The sequence below is a fragment of the Salmo salar genome, chromosome 17, assembly GCF_965601325.2.
Source record: "Salmo salar chromosome 17, fSalSal1, whole genome shotgun sequence".
NCBI classification, from domain to species: Eukaryota; Metazoa; Chordata; class Actinopteri; order Salmoniformes; family Salmonidae; genus Salmo; species Salmo salar.
The window spans coordinates 25,109,405-25,128,079 of NC_138307.1; the positions used below are offsets into that span (position 1 = coordinate 25,109,405).

The following is an 18,675-nucleotide window of genomic DNA, read 5'->3' on the forward strand; positions in this document are numbered from 1 at the left end:
TCCTGCCTCTTACTATCGGTGCAGACAGGGGCTACCTCATGTATGCTGGACAGCCTCGTTTCTGCAGGAAGTGCAGCACGTATGGGTACCTCGCCGATGCCTGCACCCAGACAAGGTGCAGAAACTGTGGGACTCTCGGTCATGTAATGAGGGATTGCACCGTGCCCAAACGCTGCAGTCTGTGCAACTCAGAGGACCACCTGTTCCGTCACTGCCCGAAGGCAGCCCCCTCTTACGCCAGAGTGGAGAGCGGGAAAAGAGAGGTGAGCGGGAAAAGAGCGGAGAGCGGGAAAGATTAGGGAGAAGGCATGGAACTACGTGCCATTGAGGAGGTTGTGGATGAGATAGTGATGGAGAGAGAACGGCGGGAGTCTGAGGAGAGCGGGAGTAAGGCGCCATCATCTCCCGAGGAGAGCGGAGAGGAGGACAGGAGTTGGAACAAGCAAGTGGAGGAGGCTAAGGGAGAGACCACCGCGCCCTCGGCTCCAGAGAGCTGGACAACGGTGGGAGAGAGGAGGAAGTGCTCGGTCAAAAGGAAGCAGATGAGCCCTGTTTCCCCACTCGTTCGCATGGAGGCGACGGAGAAGTCCGCCATGGGGGGGAATCGCTTCAGTTGTTTTGCGAGCGGGAAGTCGGAGGAGAAAAGCGAGGGAAACCCGGGCAGCGCAGAGGAGACTCTGCTTTCCCAGTCAGGCAGCTCCATCGGCAGCAGCGGTCTTGCACCCAGCGGTGTCCCAGCACCCACACAGACGAAGGGGGAGCAGTCTGAGGAGGGCAGTGTATTCCCGAACCCCATCTTTGTGGACAGTCCTCCCGCCGGGGACCATCGGTTCCCAGACAGGCCTCCTAATGAGGAACTGTACTTGAAGTGAGTCTTGAATATAATGTCATATTTAGATAGTTGTCCGTTTCCCTCCTTATCCCATGTCGTCTATTTTTAACCTAGCTAGCATTAATGTTAGAGGGCTTAGGAACCCAGTTAAAAGGGCGACTGTTTTTTCCCATTTGTCCTCCATTTGCTTTTCTGTGTGTTTTTTACAAGTACATTTAAAAGATCAAAATTATGTGGAGAGGTTTACACGGGAATGGGTTCAGGGAGAGTCGAGGTGGAGTGTCGGCGGGGTGCACTCTACAGGGGTCGGGGTGCTATGTGGGAATAGGGAGTTAAAAATAGTAGGACGTTTTTCGGCAGTACACGGGAGGGTTTTAGTAGTAGATATAGATTGGAGGGGTAAATGTTTTCGATTTATTAATGTATATGCACCACCGACACCCAAGGAAAGGAGGGAAATGCTTAACGACCTAGACGCTATTTTTATGACAAACAGACAGGTGTTTATGGGGGGAGATTTTAATGTGTCATATGACCGAGGTAATCTAGGAGGACATCTTGTAAAAAGTCTAATAGAGAAATATAATTTGGTTGATTCTTATAGAGTGGCGCATGCAGATGATCCCGGTTTCACCTGGGGAAACAGCTGGGGCGCGAGGAGCCGCATAGATTATATGTTTGTTCCGCGTGGACTCGGTGTGTCCTCTGCGCGCGTCACTCCGGTATTTTATTCAGACCACAGTTGCTTGTCTGTGACAGTAGAATTAAAAACAATTGAATTTGGAACAGGGTATTCGAAAATTAATAACGACATTTTACATGACAAAACTTTTGACACAAGATTTAGGTATTTAAGGGCTGTGTAACAATTAAATATTTGTATTCTACTGTCATAGAGTGGTGGGAGAGCACAAAATTAAGAATTTTATTCAGAATTTTTGCAAAGATAAAGTACGTAATAACCACAAAGAATTGTATAAGTTGCAGAAGGAACTAGAAAATCTGCACATCCAAGGCAATTTGAATGGTGGTGGTTTAGATAAAGACACATTGTGTATCCTGCAGAAAAAGCAGCATGCCTTTTTTGAAAAGAAAGCTTGAGATTTCATTTTTAATAGTCAGCAAGATAAATGGGAAAATGATGAGAAGTGCTCTGCATATTTATTTAAACAAATTAAATCACGGGGAAAGAGGAGGACTATTTCTGCTTTATTGGACCAAGATGGGGAGATGGTTGAGGATGGAGATGGCATGTTTGGTGTCGCTACACACCACTTTTCTCAGCTATTTCAAAAACAAACAATTGATTATGAGAAGGGGACTACCTTTTTAAAATGCTTGGATGTGCAGATACCTTTTGATATTAGAGACCAATTGGAAGGGGAATTGAAATTAGATGAAATGTATATGGCACTGAAGAGCATGAAAGATAACAAAGTACCAGGTGTGGATGGGCTCTCTAAAGAGTTTTACATCGTTTTTTGGGATTTAATTGGATGTCATCTGTTGGAAGTGTTTAGAGTTATATTTGGTTTGGAGCATATGGGAGGTTGGATGTGTGAGGGGGTAATCTCTCTACTTTACAAAAAGGGAGACCCCAAGGCACTAGCAAATTGGAGACCTTTAACAATGTTGTGTGTTGACTATAAATTATTAAGCAAAGCCATAACTAATCGCCTATCTTCTGCCATGGCATATGTTGTTGGTTTAGACCAAACATGCGGGGTGGTGGGGAGAAAAATAACCTGGAACTTGCAATTGCAGAGACGTTCAAGCATATTTAGAGGAAAGGCACCTGCCAGCTATTACTGTGAATTTGGACCAGGAAAAAGCTTTTGACATGGTAAACCATGGGTTTTTATTTAGAGTTCCAGAAAAATTGGGATTTGGAAATAATTTTGTGAAATGGGTAAAAATTCTTTATAGTAATGAGGGTAGCTGGGTAAATATTAATGGGAATATTGGAAATGTTATCAAGCAATTACGAGGTGTCAGACAGGGGGACCCTCTATCTGCTCTATTGTATGTTTTATATATTGAACCTTTCGCATGCGCAATTAGGACAAATTACAACATCAAAGGCATAAAATTACCTGGAGGGGGTATTCTAAAAATGTCGCAATATGCGGACGACACAGTTTTATATTTACAAGATAGCCTCTTTCAAGCTCAGGTCATCAAAGTCATTGATGAATTCTCTGTTGCCTTTGGGTCGAAGACAAACAAGAATAAAACATATGGGACAGTGGAAATGGAGAACTGATAGGTTATGTGGTTTGACTGTGTGCACAGGACCAATGGTAGTGCTCGGGATATCTTTCGGAAATGAAATTAAAGATGACATGTTTAATTGGAAGGAAAAACTAGTAAGCCAAAAGCTGAAATTATCCCATTACATTTTAAGAAAATTGTGGAATGGGCAAGGAAAACCCCCGTCTGCAAGGTAAAAGAAAATGTAATCAACCACAGATTGCTATACGCGAAATTGATAGAAAATTGTCGTCCTAGAGACCGATTACCAATATCGCCTTCCACCTGGCTACGGGCACAATTAAAAGGTTTAGATAACAGACTGAAAGATTTTAATTGGCTGGTTTTACACAATGTCTTCCGGTCCGTTCAACATTACACGATCATAATTTGACCCTGAATAAATTTTGTCCCAGGGACAATTGTTTCGCAATTGAAACAATTCCCCATGTGTTATGGGAATGTTCTTTTGCCCAATTAGTTTGGAAAAATATTTTTTTTTAAATGACATTGAAAAAAACATTGATTATGAAGGGGTAGCCAAATTTGAACTAAAAAATGTGGAAAAGGTGCATTTATTAGAATTAGTGACTCTGGTGTCCCTTATCGAGAGACAACTTTGGGAGGCCAGGTGTGGTGCGCTCAATGACACCCTCAAGTGGTCACCGACAGGATTGGTTCAATTTATTAAACAAGACATTTGGAAAAGAATACAATTCGAAATAGATAAGTGAGGCATCATATCAGTCAAGCAGAGATGGAAAGGGATATACCCTTCATTGTAAACAGTTTCTATAGTATATATATCATTGTATTTCGTAGGTAAAATTGAGGTGTAGGGTGGGCCTTTGTACATATTTGATAAGCACTAAGGTTTATTTGGAGTTCACTTTGGCATATGTGTGTTTTTATTTGAGTTGTTTGTATTCTTTTCGGAGATTGTTGGAGGCATGCTGGTCTTGAATGTAGGCATATAGTTTTATTTTTGTATTGTTACGGTGCTCTTTGATACTGTTTTTATGAATCCATGTTGTGTACAACGTAATGCACTGAATTTGTAATTGTATTTGAATGTGAAATGAAATATTTTTCAAAAAAAAAAAAAAATCTGTTCTTATCAGTTTAATATCTGGGGACCATATATTAAATAGATTTTTGGAACAGGGAGATGGAATAGGGGCTTGCTCCGTCCACTCCACGCATCGACCTGGTATTGCAGTACCTCCAAGAACGGTCCACCCCCTGTCACTGTAAAGATAAATCAGGCAGAGACAACAGAGTTGATTAGTTTTAATTTGTTAGGATCATGATGTATATTGTATTTTCACATTTGAATAAGTTCATCTCAATGATGGCTAGATAGTGCTGGTCAAGTCGTTCTTCTAATCAAAGTTTGTCACGTGCATGGGATACAGGGTGTAAACAGCACAGTGAAATGCTTACTTGCAAGCTCTCAGTGCTATACGCATTATCAAAAATATACACATACCGAAGTAAAGTTGTTAAAACAAACAATTGTTATGATTGGAAATATATACACAAGAAGAATGAATATACAGTAAACTATTAAATGTGCTCAAGTCATGTACTGGAAACATGGACTGCCTCACATACCGGTAACGTTGTCTGATGTCATTATTTGAAAGGCCTGCTATTTCCATAAGACTCATATGCGATTGAAATGTATACAAGGTTTGTAACTCATCTGCCTGTGTTAAAGTAACTATGTCTGTTTATTCTATTTCTATGATTTCACACTGCACTTTTTCAAGTGACAAACTTGAAATAGTGTACCAAGAGTTATTCCTTCGCTTACGGCATATATACACAATACAGTCATTGGCTTACGCCGAGTCTCGGAAGCTAAGCAGGGTCGGGCCTGGTTAGTACTTGGATGGTACACTGCCTGGGAACACCAGGTGCTGTAAGCATTTCTGTCCAGCATGGTGTACTCTTGTACTATTTAATCAGGGAGCAACTGTCTTTACGTATTACAGTTTCTCTCAATCGCCTACAATAATCTTTTGGAACAATGTCGATTTTCAAAACTGTCAACAAGCAACAGAACTTTTGCAAAACAGTAAATGCTTTTTCAAAATGTAGTTGTCTTAAAACAAAAACATTCCTAAAAAAATATTACAAATGCATACGACTGCCTGTCAAAATATTAACAACTATACTTTTCTCTTGAGTCTAAGAAGACAATTAGTTAGTCTGTCTTTTAAATATCCCAGTAGATCCATATATATGTATGTGTGTGTGTGTGTGTGTGTGTGTGTGTGTGTATATATGTATGTTATTTGTAGTCACTAAATCATTATGATCAAAACTGGAAGTACAACTATCCAAAGGTGCAGAATTATGGGTAATTACTAACCTTTTTATGCATATATCACCAAACAATTTCAAACATCAAATTTGATTCCTGATAAATTAAAATAAGCACATTGTGTGCATGATTCATTCATGGTATCACAATCCAATTCCATGTATTCAATACATGGAATTCAATACAAATTTGCTCATAGTTTTGTAGACTTTCCATTGGTGTACAGAAACGCAATCCACAATAGAAATCAGTAAAGCTGAATACAATGGGGCAACACAACTGTTATGAATGTATAATCCTCAATCCACACCAAAGCAAAGCTCTATAATGGAAGGTCACATGTAGGAGATGACATAGGAGTCAGCCAAAGTTACTTAGAAGTAGCCCAACTTCATTCTCTACATCTCTGAAAGTGATTTATTGTCAGGACGGAGCATTTGTAAAATAACAGGAAAATATTCCACCCTAGTCTGGTGGTTAAGGTGTTTAGCTGAAACCTTTATATAAAGTTTATAAAGATCTTCCCTAGTGTAGTTCCTAGTTGACAGTTGCCATGTTTACACAACATTTTCTTAACTCGTCTGGTCTCATCTCTTATTGCCTCACGGAAGGCGGCTTCCTGGGACTCATGGGAGGTAAGCACTTCCTGTATTTTTCCTCTCCAGCCCTCCTGATTGCTCTCCCATGTTTGGGAAGAATATACTGGTAGGTTGGACGTGGAAGGAAGGCATTACGCGAGGGCTGCGACCTGTAAAGTGGCCAGTTCGAATCCAAGTTGCAACTTTTGTTTTGCAACTATACCCAACATTCTTAAATAATCACATTTATAGTAAACTGACTGACTGAACAAAAAGCTTTAAATATGTGACAAAACAATTCTGGTGCTTCCCTCCCTAGTGACACAGTAGACTAGGCACTGGGATATAAACCAGAAGGTCACAGGTTCTAAACTGGGCAATACCCTTTCTCAAAAAAAATACTGGCATTTGGCAACTTCTTATAACAAGCATAACTTTGTCTTACAGGATTGTTCCCCGTTTCTGTTTTTAAAATCTCCAACATTAGTAGAATACTTATGGTTCTATTCAATCTTTACAGATAGTGTAACCAACTTCACATAGCCCCCCAGAAGAAGGCACATGGACACGTCAGGGTGACTCGGTTTTTATCTGAAGTAAAACGTTCACTGCTCTCAGAATATCTCTCTGACTCGATCGTATAGTATACATGCGTTGTGTTTAGAAAATAACAAAAATACAGAAAAGTGACACATGCCCTCAATGTGAAGTGATATTAATCTATAAATACAGAGCACAAGTACAACCATTTTTATATAAAAATGTTAAGGTAGTAAGAAAATAAACTAATATTTCAATAAGTCACCTGCTAGCAAATCACCTGCTGGCAATAGCTAGCGTGACATTCTACTGCAGTGTCCAACGGTGCTAGTTAGCTCGTCTTTAACATGGCTAGCTAAGCCAGCAAAAACTTGGTTAACTTGCTGAAATAGGCCTTCAATACATTAACGGCAAAATAAATATATACATAGCCACATTCGCTATTGACTTTAGGATATATGAACCAGTTTTCCAAAAACACTATTGTGTTATACAGTTTTTATATAGAGAGAAAAGAGACACGAACCTGCTCAGAATCTCTCTCTCAGACTGAGGAGCAGGCAGACCAACTTCCCAAATAGGGGAGAAGCACTCAAAACCCACTAGTTGTTCTTTCAAAGAAAATAATACAAAAACGGTAAGTCCGAAGACCTCTCATATTACCAACCTTACTACAATGGCAGCAAATATTTTCATGAATTCAGTAACACATAATGAAAGGAAGCTATTTATATCACCTTTTTCCTGAAGTAAATGGTTTCACCCACTACTCTACCGCGAACTGCGGCGTTCTTTGATGTCTACATTGCCGTGAGGTTGATGGAACCTCTACATTTTCAATTTGTTACAATAGCAGGCTTGAAATGTTAAGGTGATTTCCATTTGAGCCGATATCATCAGCGTTCACCGTGAATGCAGTCTCCGCTAACGCGGGACATTGCCTTTAAATTTCAATCATGCTGTAAAGCAAGGTCAACCGATTAATCGGCAGGGCCGATTAATTAGGGCCGATTTCAAATTCATAACAATTGGTAATCTGCCTTTTTGGATGCTGATTATGGCCGATTACATTGCAATCCAAGAGGAAACTGCGTGGCAGGCTGACCACCTGTTACACGAGTGCATCGTCAAAAGGGCCTTGTGGCTGCAATGAGCCAAGATAAGTTGCTAGCTAGCATTAAACTTATCTTATAAAAAACAATCTTCACATAATCACTAGTTAACCTAGTAATATCATCAACCATGTGTAGGATACTAGCAATTTTTTGAGGTAAGCTGAAGTTCGGAGCCGAAGTCTACACCCCTTCGTCGGTCATTGGTCAAGAGTAGGGATTCTTCAATGAAGTGTTTGCTATTCAACGACTTGTTTTCACATGTTTTTTCACTTGAGAAATGCTGCACCAAACATCATAGTTAGGATGTAATATTGTGTGACTAAGATCTCCTCGGCAAAAATGTAAAAATTAATGACATTTGAGTTCTTAAATTCTGACTACTTTGAGGAAGTGTATACTGGCTACGGAGTCTCAAGATGGACAAACAGTACTATTGCCGCCTTTTGTAGTTTTTCATGCGAAGGTCTTTTAATTAAGGGAGTATGCAAACACTCGTTCAGTTTGCCTAGCTAAGTTCGGCTAACCGACAGCCGAAACCGTAGCATGCGGAAGCCTTTAGCGGCAAGCGGACGAGCAATATCCACTGTTGTAGTATGGATGAAGCCTCAGCTGGAATAACAATTTATTCAACTTTCATAGCGCTATTCATTACATAAAGAATCTCAAAGCGCTTTAAAGCAACACAAAAAAATACAAGCAATTTAGAAAACCTAATTCATGAGACGGTTGGAAAGTTCATGGCTTGAGTGATCAAAGGGGGAGAGTAAGCAAAGAGGGCTCCTGAGTGGCACAGCAGTCTAAGGCACTGCATCTCAGTGCTTGAGGCATCACTACAGATACCCTGGTTCGATTCCAGGCTGTATCACAACCGGCCATGATTGGGAGTCCCATAGGGTGGCACACAATTGGCCCAGTGTCGTCCGAGTTTGGCCGGTGTAGGCCGTCATTGTTATTAAGAATTTGTTCACTGACTTGCCTAGTTAAATATATATATATTTTTTAAAGATGGTCTCGGCCGCAAGGTGTCATCAAGGTGTCTCGCCGTCCGTGTGGCTTCTCCAGTTCATGGACTCCGTAGTAGCTGTAGCTAGGTTTCACTACTACCAAGATGACACACGCACTTGGGTGAAGCTACGTCAGTCACGTGGCGCCAGAAAGCACACAGCATTTCAATGATAATTCAAGAGTAGCCTTGTAACTTAGTCCTCCTTACGATCCTCATCACTGCACACCTCAGCTGTCTTGCTTCTCTCCATCCTCAACCTCCAGACAAACGGCTGGCATTCAAATCAGAACAATTGCCAGCTGACATTAGCTAGCTAGCTGACAGTTAGCTAGCTTGCCCAGCAAATAAATGACTTGCCAGCTTCAGTCTTGAAACTCTGTGGTTGATTCTAATGATATTAATTAACTATATTAATTGTTAAAACAAAGTGTGCATGGAAAAATGCCATAAATGTATTAATTATACAGATATTTACCAAATGTACAGTAGCGCTCTGCCTAGGCGACCTCCCTGTGCCATGGAAACCACGGAATGTATAGCTAACTCAATCTGGCTAGGTTTAGAAAACCCTGAGTAGGTCTAGCTTGCTTCGTTGGATATAAAGATCGTAGAGAAATTGTTATTTGCATCTAAAGGAAAAAGTCTCAAGACTCTCAAAAACCAAACTATTCTTAGACTGCCTCTGCTCAGGTTGATACACTGATTTGGATCAGGTGTGACAGCAGTAGGGTGAAAGTCCTGCCTTTGGTGTCAAGGGAAGTTAGGTCTGATTGGCTACTTAGGTGGATTAATCAAGGAGTGACCTGGGGGCGCGTTCACAAGGACGAAATGTTTTGGGACGTTCAGATAGAAACATGCTATGTAGAACAAGTAGAATAAAGGAATCACGTCGGCTCCATTCATTGCATTTATATCTACAACGTTCGAATACTGAATGTGGCCCTGGGCATTTGGGATAATTGTTTTTAATTTGTACTTTATTCAATGTTCTAGGATATTTCCTTTCAAGCATTTTCTTTGAAACATATTAATAGCAATAGGAATGTTCTTGGTTAGCTGGGTACCATATTCTGCGGACACTTGAATGGCGAGCTGGTCTCTGGCAGCACTCACAGATCTCCCTCTTATCTTCTCTTGGTCTGTTATCCCTTATCCTACAATTCCTGCTTGGACCCATGACCCCTTTATGCCCTGTGGCTTTTTGTCATCAAACCGTCGGTCCCATTCCAAATTCTCTGTTGCCCCACCCACATGCACCTTGGCCACCCCTCTACCTGCCATACTGCCTCGCCCCCTTCCCTCCTCAGCCTGAACCCGAGCAGCCCCCTGCAGCGGAGGAGCCCCAGCAGAACGACGACAAAGAGTCCCAGGAGGCCAAGGCCGGCTGGGAGGAAGACGAGCCTGCAGCCAACCAGGGTGGCTGGGGCGATGATGAGACTGGGGCCGCCCCGAGCTGGGATACTGAAGGGACACCGCAGGCTTCTCAGGCAGGCTGGGACCAGGATGTGACCCAGACTGGGCATTCTCAGGGTGGCTGGGGCGATAACGGGGCCCAGGTAGGGGAAGAGGCTGCAGATGCTGCCACTGATGGACAGGCAGGCTGGGGTGATGTGGGTGCCCAGGCTGGGTGGGCAGAAGAGCCAGCTGCAGACGGAGAGGTGGGCTGGGCTGACTCTGGGCAGACTGGCTGGGCTGACTCAGAGCAGAGCGTGAGTAGGCGGGGAACGAGGAAGTACCATAGGGGAGTGTAGATGTGCTATAGGTAGCGCTGGTAGATGGACAGGAGGTTCATTACAGTAGTGATGGGAGACCAAGGCTTCAGAAACACGATGGACAGCTGGGTGTTGATCGCTGACTGGGACAAACAAACACCCTGTGAGTACCCCATCTGACAGGAGGTTGATCAAGTTTCAGTCTCCCATCTTTAGGATCCGTAGATAGATGGCATGGCTGTTGTGGCGGTCTGATGGTGGCACATGTTGACAGATTGTGCCCAGGGAGAGAGTCTTTGTGCCTGTGTGTATGTATTTCTCTGTGGGATGGGAGAGATGCATGTCCATTGGGAATTCTCACCTCCCCTTTCGCTCCCTTTCAGACTGACACTGCTGTGGCAGCCGCTGCAGGGGCTGCAACCGTAAGTACTGGAGTAAATGAGCCATTCATATACAGTGCAAACATTGGGTCCCTGGCATATCACTCCCTCTACAGTCTGATGTAACCATTGTAGAATTTATTGACCACTTAATACATTTCTCAGTATCAAATGAAGCCTTTTCTCTGCTTATTTCTGATTCCAGACTGCGGTGACCAATGGGTCTTCTGAGGTGCTGCCGGCTGGAGTCATTTACAAGGTGAGCCCTTCGCTTGTCTTGTTTCTAGAGGACCATAGAGACAGCTACTGAAAAGGGGTTGTTTGCACACCTAGTTCCAGGTTCATGGAGGAAGAAAACTCCAGCACACCAGTATTTTTCAATATTCTGCCAACAATGGATCTTGGTTGTTGTGGTCAGTATATCTTAAATCAGGTAGCAATATCGCTGTGTGTGATGTCAACAACAAAAAAATTCAGGTCAAAGCCATGCATGACTATGCTGCCACCGATGGAGACGAGCTGGAGATGAAAGCAGGAGATGTTGTGCTGGTCCTGGCCTGGGAGAATCCTGATGAGCAGGTCAGTAGCCAGCCGCATTCTACCCCCATTGAGAACTATAACACGTTTTCACAAGTGATTGGGTTACATCCTCTGATAACCATGCTGTTTGTTGTGTGTGCAGGATGACGGCTGGCTCATGGGCGTGACGGAATCTCATTGGCTGGAGAACAAAGACCTTATGGCAAAAGGAGTCTTCCCTGAAAACTTTACCCAGAAGTTGTGAGCCGGACATCCCATCCAACCTGCACACCCACTTCCCCTCTCATCCCCCTTCCCCTCTCCCGTCCTTTGGGACATCTGCCAGGATAGAAACAAACCAAAACCACATCATCTCAATCCTTGACCCATGTATCAAATGTGCTGGTATATTTTAGCAGATTCGCACGATTATTGTTTTGATTTGTTACATTTGACTACGTAATGTATGTGTTTTTGCTAATGCGGTCAGTAATGTATTTATGCTAAGCTAATGTGGCCAGTAGAAACAAAGAGTATGCTAGTTTCAATGAAAAAAGTAATGGATGTCAGACTGCTTGAACACCTTTTGACATGTCATGTAAAAAAAAAAACATTAAGAGTTGCATGATCATTATACTTAGTCATTTACTTTGTAACAACATCACACCCCTAGACAGAGATTGGGACTGCTCTGGTATCAGCTCTCAGTCCTTCAGTTCTGACTGTGATGAGATGAATAATGTACTGGTACTGGACCAGAACCTTGGGCTACACCGCACCAGATTAAAGCAATGTGACCTGGGTCATGTTTGGAAGGGTACTCTACAGTAAAACGTTTTGCAACGGGAAAACATACAAATCTCTGTTCTTATTGGACAGTTCAGGTAGTATACCTCCACATTCACCCTACTGGCTCTGTTGTCGTTAACTCTTAAGTCTATACTTTATGTCTGTATCAAACTTCAAGTCACTATTATTCTATTTTGCCCAAAGAAATGCAAAAAGACTCAGTAGCTGTTCTGAAACCATGTGATCTTATATCTGTGACCTGTTTAATGTACCATTTGCCCCTGAGAAGTGGGCTCCCTAGGCTGTCGCTCTGCTAAGATGAATGTTTTATCTATTGTACTGTCCCTCTCGCCACCTTTGTATTGTACTGTCCCACTTGCCACCTTTATGTATTGTACTGTCCCTCCTAAGCAGTAGTTGAAGGGAAATAAAGGAAACCCAGCCTTTGCTCTCTCCCTTAGAGAGAAATCCCTCAGAGATGTGGTCAGGAGTCAGAACACACATCAGAAACAGGCTGCATGGATCTGTGTATTTTTCTATCAGTCCCTCTCCTGTGAAAGAGATTCCTGGGACATGTGTTAGGGAATGGTGTGCAGAAGCCCTGCAGGGTTGCAACCATATACATGGAATCCATAGAAAGGGCTTTGAAGTTGAAACCTCTAGCCCTGGCAATTTGACTGGTAAACTCATGTGTGCAATGGCTGCCAGTCCACCCACTATGCCATCATTGACTTGAATGAGGAAGCCTGTTCTATGGATTCTATTTCTATGGTTGCGACAACTTTTGTGAAACACTGGATAACTAAAGCAAGAGCATAATATGCCCTCAACTCTGTGGTATTGGTTTCATTAGAACTCAGGTTATGGCCTGGCTCTGAGTGGAGTGAAGCCTGTCGATAATGGCTCAATCATAAAATCTACACCTAACTGTCTGTACTACAATATGTTGATAAGTGCTGGACGCGAGGGCTAATTAACAAACCGCATGTTCAGAAGATTTTTAGAACTGTGGTCAATGTTCTGGTCAAAAGTAAGGCAACTATTTATGGGTGTCATACAATGTTAATGTAACAAACCATACAAGTATCAAAGAGCCCTGAAACAAATAATCTCAATGTCCACCATGTGCCCTGCTGAAAACCAAAGTTAAACTCAGTCAAATTAAGCCTATGGGATGTACTGTGTTCAACTTCTAGATATAGCTGAAAATCAACACCTGTGTGAACACACTGACTGTATGTTAAAAATGTCTCTCAGTGGAAAGTGATCAAGCCTGTAACCGACAGTCTTCTTTACAACATTAAAGATGGGTTCAACACCAGACACTGTGGCCTTCATTGTTTCACCTGCTTTACACCTGGGGGTTTGAACACCTCTGCATGCAGGCCTGTATGGTGATAACCTAAACAACATTTTCACACCCTACTGATCACACAGCAGAAGACCAATCAGACAGCTGCCCCTCACTCAGGGACTACACCCACATAGTAATGGTCTGTGCTACTTTATTATAACACCAGGAGGCAGTGTGACTTGCCAGGCCTTTACGGCAAAGCATTGTAATGGCGGCCAATAGCAGGACTTGCTTAGTCACATTCCTCTCATGACATCATTGCTGCTTCTGTGGTGAATATACAGTATACTCTGTTAGCAGGTGCATGCGATGGAGATGCTTCCAGGACTCTGACTGGCTCCCCTTTCAAGCCATGCTTCAAACAATCACTACGGATTCAGTGACATAAATACATATTTCTTAACTCCCAAATAAGTATAGGAGCATCCCCATGAATTCATTCATTTATCATATGAAATGGATAAACAAGTCAAATGTTTTAAAACTTGATAATTTTGTAAACAAACTAATTATAAATGATTCCTTGTGCCAATGAAGGAGTCTGAGTTAGAAGGTCACCTTGGTGTAGCCGTTACCTATGGTGCCGTTGTTACCATAGGATACAGTCAACGAAGCATGAAACACAACAGAACCCTGCCAGGCCACAGGGACAAGGGGAGGGAGTGAGGGCGGGGAAGGCAGCAACTTTGAATAACAAATGGCTCAAACAGCAGGGGCTATGGGGGAGGGGATCAACCATCTTAAAGTGACTAATTCCTAAATTCCTTTGTTAACAGTCCCATGGTACTGCCACTAACATAGTATGTGTATTTTCTCAAACATTTGTTGTGGTACAGGTTGTTCTTTAATGTTTATGGATTAAATTACAGTCCCCTTAGGAACCTTTTGTCCTACGTAAGGTGGGGCTGGTCGGTCGGTTGGTCAGAGTTACACATTATCATCCTGGGTAGATGGGGAGGAGTTATTGATGTGCGGCAGGGCTTGTATGCAGTGTCTCCTCTCGAGCTGAATGATTGGCTTTCCTCTTCCCAGCCCAGAACTCCGATCGACCAAACACATTTAACCCCTTTGTTACCAACAACAAAGCTTGTTACCAAGGTGTTCGCTAATCCTATAAATACAGACGAGCCGCCACCAGGACACACGAGCGAGATTTCTGACGCAGATCCTTAACGTCGGCCTGAAGAAACTGCAACAATGGTAAGCATCTGAATATTATGTCTCCTGCTCCCTTCATGCAGCGCTCCCATCCTTTGTTTCTTCACTACGACTCATGTCTCTTAAAACAGATCTGCTTCTTGTTTCATTGCCTTGATAGATCAAATATATATGGTTAGAGATATAATTGTATTGGCAATATTGATACGGATAATGTTACTGAGCAAATTTAGAGAGACGTTTAGCTGTAACATTAGAAATGTTATTTAATTGTTTGACCTAAATCCTCCCAAAAACCGTAACCTAAAGTTGTGAACATTTTATTATGGCTAATGGTTTCAATTCTGTCCTTTCTCTGCAGCGTGAATGCATCTCTGTCCACGTCGGCCAGGCTGGTGTCCAGATGGGCAATGCATGCTGGGAACTGTACTGCCTGGAACATGGGATCCAGCCTGATGGACAGATGCCCAGTGATAAGACAATCGGAGGGGGAGATGACTCCTTCAACACCTTCTTCAGTGAGACTGGGGCTGGCAAACACGTTCCTCGTGCAGTCTTTGTAGACCTGGAGCCAACCGTCATCGGTAAGTTGACAAACAATTTACCTAATGACATTCCAATCTCCATATATTTACAGGTTAAAGCTACAGATATTAAATGTCAATTCCCCATGTCCACAGACGAGGTCCGCACAGGTACCTACCGCCAGCTGTTCCACCCTGAGCAGCTGATCACAGGCAAGGAGGACGCTGCCAACAACTATGCCCGTGGTCACTACACCATTGGCAAGGAGATCATCGACCTGGTACTCGACCGGACACGCAAACTGGTAAGACCCAACCTAGTCATCTTTCTAGGTGGATGTACCGTCCATCTTTGATACAAATATATACGGTTTGTAACGCATTCCTCCCTGTTTCTTTCAGGTAAGAAAGAACTGGTAAGACTCATACCATTTTAAAGCAAGGCCTTGTGTTGACACTAAATGTGGAAATGCTAATAAATACTAGTGGAGTGGATCAATACTTCTATATGATATCAATAACGTTTGATATCGATGTGAGCAAGGCCTATCGTGATATCGGTTTATCCTTAAGCAATAAGGCCCAAGGGGGTGTGGTATATAGCCAATATACCACGACTAAGAGCTGTTCTCCTGCACGACGCAACGTGGAGTGCCTGGACACAGCCCTTAGGCGTGGTATATTGGCCATATATCACAAACACCCCGAGGTGCCTTATTGCTATTGTGAACTGATTACCACCGTAATTAGAGCAGTAAAAATAAATGTTTTGTCATACCCCTGGTCTGATATACTACGTCTGTCAGCCAATCAGCATTCAGGGCTCGAACCACCCAGTTTATAATTGCTGTTAACCTAGATTATTATGTAAAAGAGCATACATGACTGTTGCTGCAGACACAAAACCCGCTCACAGGTTCAACTTAGCTGGAGTGCGTCTGAGTATGCTATTTGAGAACTTTCTCTGTTGTAAAACATCCCACGTATAAATACGGTAATGTACACACACTTGAGGGTAAAACATTATTTTTGAGCAAAATAGTGTTTTTTTTAAACAACTGCAAACTTCATGGAGCAGGCCATTCAAAGAGTTGGTTTGATGGTACCCTCTGATGTCCTCCCCCTGTGCTTGCGGGAACAATAGAGAACAAACGAGGAAAGCACCACCACGCCACTTGTGCCATGTCATGAGGATACCTGGACCACCTATTGAGATGTGCCTTTTGTTAAAGGTGCAATATACAGAAATCACTCTGTCATTTCCTGGTTGCAAAGATAATAGTTTGTCACATAAACTGATATTAGGCAATCAATGTACTATATAAACCGACATGAAATACATTTTCAATAACCAGCTGTTTGAAGCTGTTTTTCAAAACCGTAAGATGCAAAAACTAAAACTTAAGAATGGGAAGCATAGAAATAGCGCACATAGAACAGATCTACCGCTTCTTAGTCTTGCTTTCAATGAAAATGACAGGCAGGTAGCCTAGTGGTTAGAGCGTTGGACTTGTAACTGAAAGGTTGCAAGATCGAATCCCTGAGCTGACAAGGTAAAATCGGTCGTTCTGCCGCTGAACAAGGCGGTTAACCCACTGTTCCTAGGCTGTCATTGAAAATAGGAACTTGTTCTTAACTGACTTGCCTTGTTAAATAAAAGTAAAATAAAAAACATTTGTATATGAATTTAGTCGGATCGCCCAAAAAGTGACATTTTGCAGCATTAATTCAATCATGTAATAAGTGGGGTGGAGAGGAGACTTCAACGGGCTGCCCATTGTATTCAAACTGGTTGTGTAGGATGATTAGGCCTCCTGGACATTCACACCTGGCCCAATAGGCAACCAGCAAGCAGTTGTCTGAACTTCAAAGCCGTGGAAATGTATTCCACACAGTTGCAATGTTATTCAGTCAAACTAATATGATATCGGTTTGAAAAAGTTCAACTGATATGGATATTGATTTTCCATATCAGTGCCCATCACTAATAAATACATTTCTTACATTTCTACCTTCTGTTTCTTTCAGGCTGACCAGTGCACTGGTCTCCAGGGCTTCCTGATCTTCCACAGCTTTGGAGGCGGCACCGGTTCTGGGTTCACCTCCCTGTTGATGGAACGTCTCTCTGTCGACTATGGGAAGAAGTCCAAGCTTGAGTTTGCCATCTATCCAGCTCCCCAGGTGTCCACTGCTGTGGTGGAGCCTTATAACTCCATCCTGACCACCCACACCACCCTGGAGCACTCGGACTGTGCCTTCATGGTGGACAATGAGGCCATCTATGATATCTGCCGCAGGAACCTGGACATTGAGCGCCCCACCTACACCAACCTCAACAGGCTGATTGGTCAGATCGTCTCCTCCATCACCGCCTCCCTGCGTTTCGATGGGGCCCTCAATGTGGACCTGACAGAGTTCCAGACCAACTTGGTGCCCTACCCCCGTATCCACTTCCCTCTGGCCACCTATGCTCCAGTCATCTCTGCTGAGAAGGCCTATCACGAGATGCTATCAGTGGCTGAGATCACCAACGCCTGCTTTGAGCCAGCCAATCAGATGGTGAAATGTGACCCACGTCACGGCAAGTACATGGCCTGCTGCCTGCTCTACCGTGGTGACGTTGTGCCCAAAGATGTCAACTCTGCCATCGCCACAATCAAGACCAAGCGCACCATCCAGTTTGTGGACTGGTGTCCCACTGGCTTCAAGGTCGGTATCAACTACCAGCCACCCACAGTGGTCCCTGGAGGAGATCTGGCCAAGGTCCAGAGAGCTGTGTGCATGCTGAGCAACACCACCGCCATTGCTGAGGCCTGGGCCAGGCTTGACCACAAGTTTGATCTGATGTACGCAAAGAGAGCTTTTGTGCACTGGTATGTGGGAGAGGGCATGGAGGAGGGAGAGTTCTCAGAGGCCAGAGAGGACATGGCAGCCCTGGAGAAAGATTATGAAGAGGTGGGTACTGACAGTGTAGGGGACGAGGGGGAGGAGGAGGGAGAGGAATATTAAAAAGTAGTCAAATGGTAAAGAACATCTGAAGAACAACAGGGAACGAAGAGGAGGATATGGGGGAGGAAGAGTAGGATGTTAGGATCTATAGTCTCAGCTTTACAACATGAATGTTTAAACTACACGAGTCTATGATTGTCAGCCAGACACAGTTTTGACCAAATTGAGAATAATAATCATTTTTAACCATCCATTTCTTTGGATATGAATCCTTCCTGTGAAAAAATAAAAGTATTCATTGTCAACACCCAAAATATTTCTCTGTGTCATGCTTGCTCAAAACCAATTTTTCTGTAATGTCAATATATAAACCCCCTACCCTGTCTCATTTCACAGCTGTTGTTGTGGCAAGAGGTTCTGCCTTGAGGGTAGTCAAGTCATACGGTATCAAACAATGATCTATTTGAGGTGGTAGTGCACCATCAACCGCCACACACTGGTGTTAATGGTGTCCTCTGTCTTTCCTGAACTTCGGCTTAACTTCTCCATCCCGTCCTGCTCCAGCTGTGGGAGAGTGTTTGGTTAAGGCTGTTGAGTACTGTAAACACACCACTTTTGGTGATATGTAGTCAGCTCACAC

At 43.1% G+C, this 18,675-nt stretch overlaps 2 protein-coding genes and 1 pseudogene across 8 annotated transcripts in view; all 3 read left to right on the forward strand.

Moving 5' to 3' along the window:
- Window positions 1-13,371, forward strand: part of LOC106575862 (myc box-dependent-interacting protein 1) — a 43,353-nt gene extending 29,982 nt beyond the window's left edge. For all 7 annotated transcript variants that reach the window (XM_082963665.1, XM_082963664.1, XM_082963668.1 and 4 more), the window contains 4 exons: window positions 10,746-10,784; window positions 10,948-11,001; window positions 11,220-11,321; window positions 11,425-13,371. In XM_082963665.1, the coding sequence (XP_082819791.1) occupies window positions 10,746-10,784; window positions 10,948-11,001; window positions 11,220-11,321; window positions 11,425-11,526 (297 nt within the window). In that variant the 3' untranslated portion in view covers window positions 11,527-13,371. The remainder of the gene's footprint in view (window positions 1-10,745; window positions 10,785-10,947; window positions 11,002-11,219; window positions 11,322-11,424) is intronic.
- Window positions 4,166-4,326, forward strand: LOC145861476 (uncharacterized; annotated as a pseudogene).
- A 973-nt stretch (window positions 13,372-14,344) lies between the features above and the next one.
- Window positions 14,345-18,349, forward strand: LOC145850406 (tubulin alpha-1A chain). Its single transcript, XM_082963671.1, has 4 exons — window positions 14,345-14,604; window positions 14,924-15,146; window positions 15,243-15,391; window positions 17,115-18,349. Exons 1-4 carry the CDS (start codon window positions 14,602-14,604, stop codon window positions 18,093-18,095), a joined length of 1,356 nt encoding a protein of 451 aa, XP_082819797.1. The 5' UTR covers window positions 14,345-14,601; the 3' UTR covers window positions 18,096-18,349.
- Window positions 18,350-18,675: the final 326 nt, after the last annotated feature.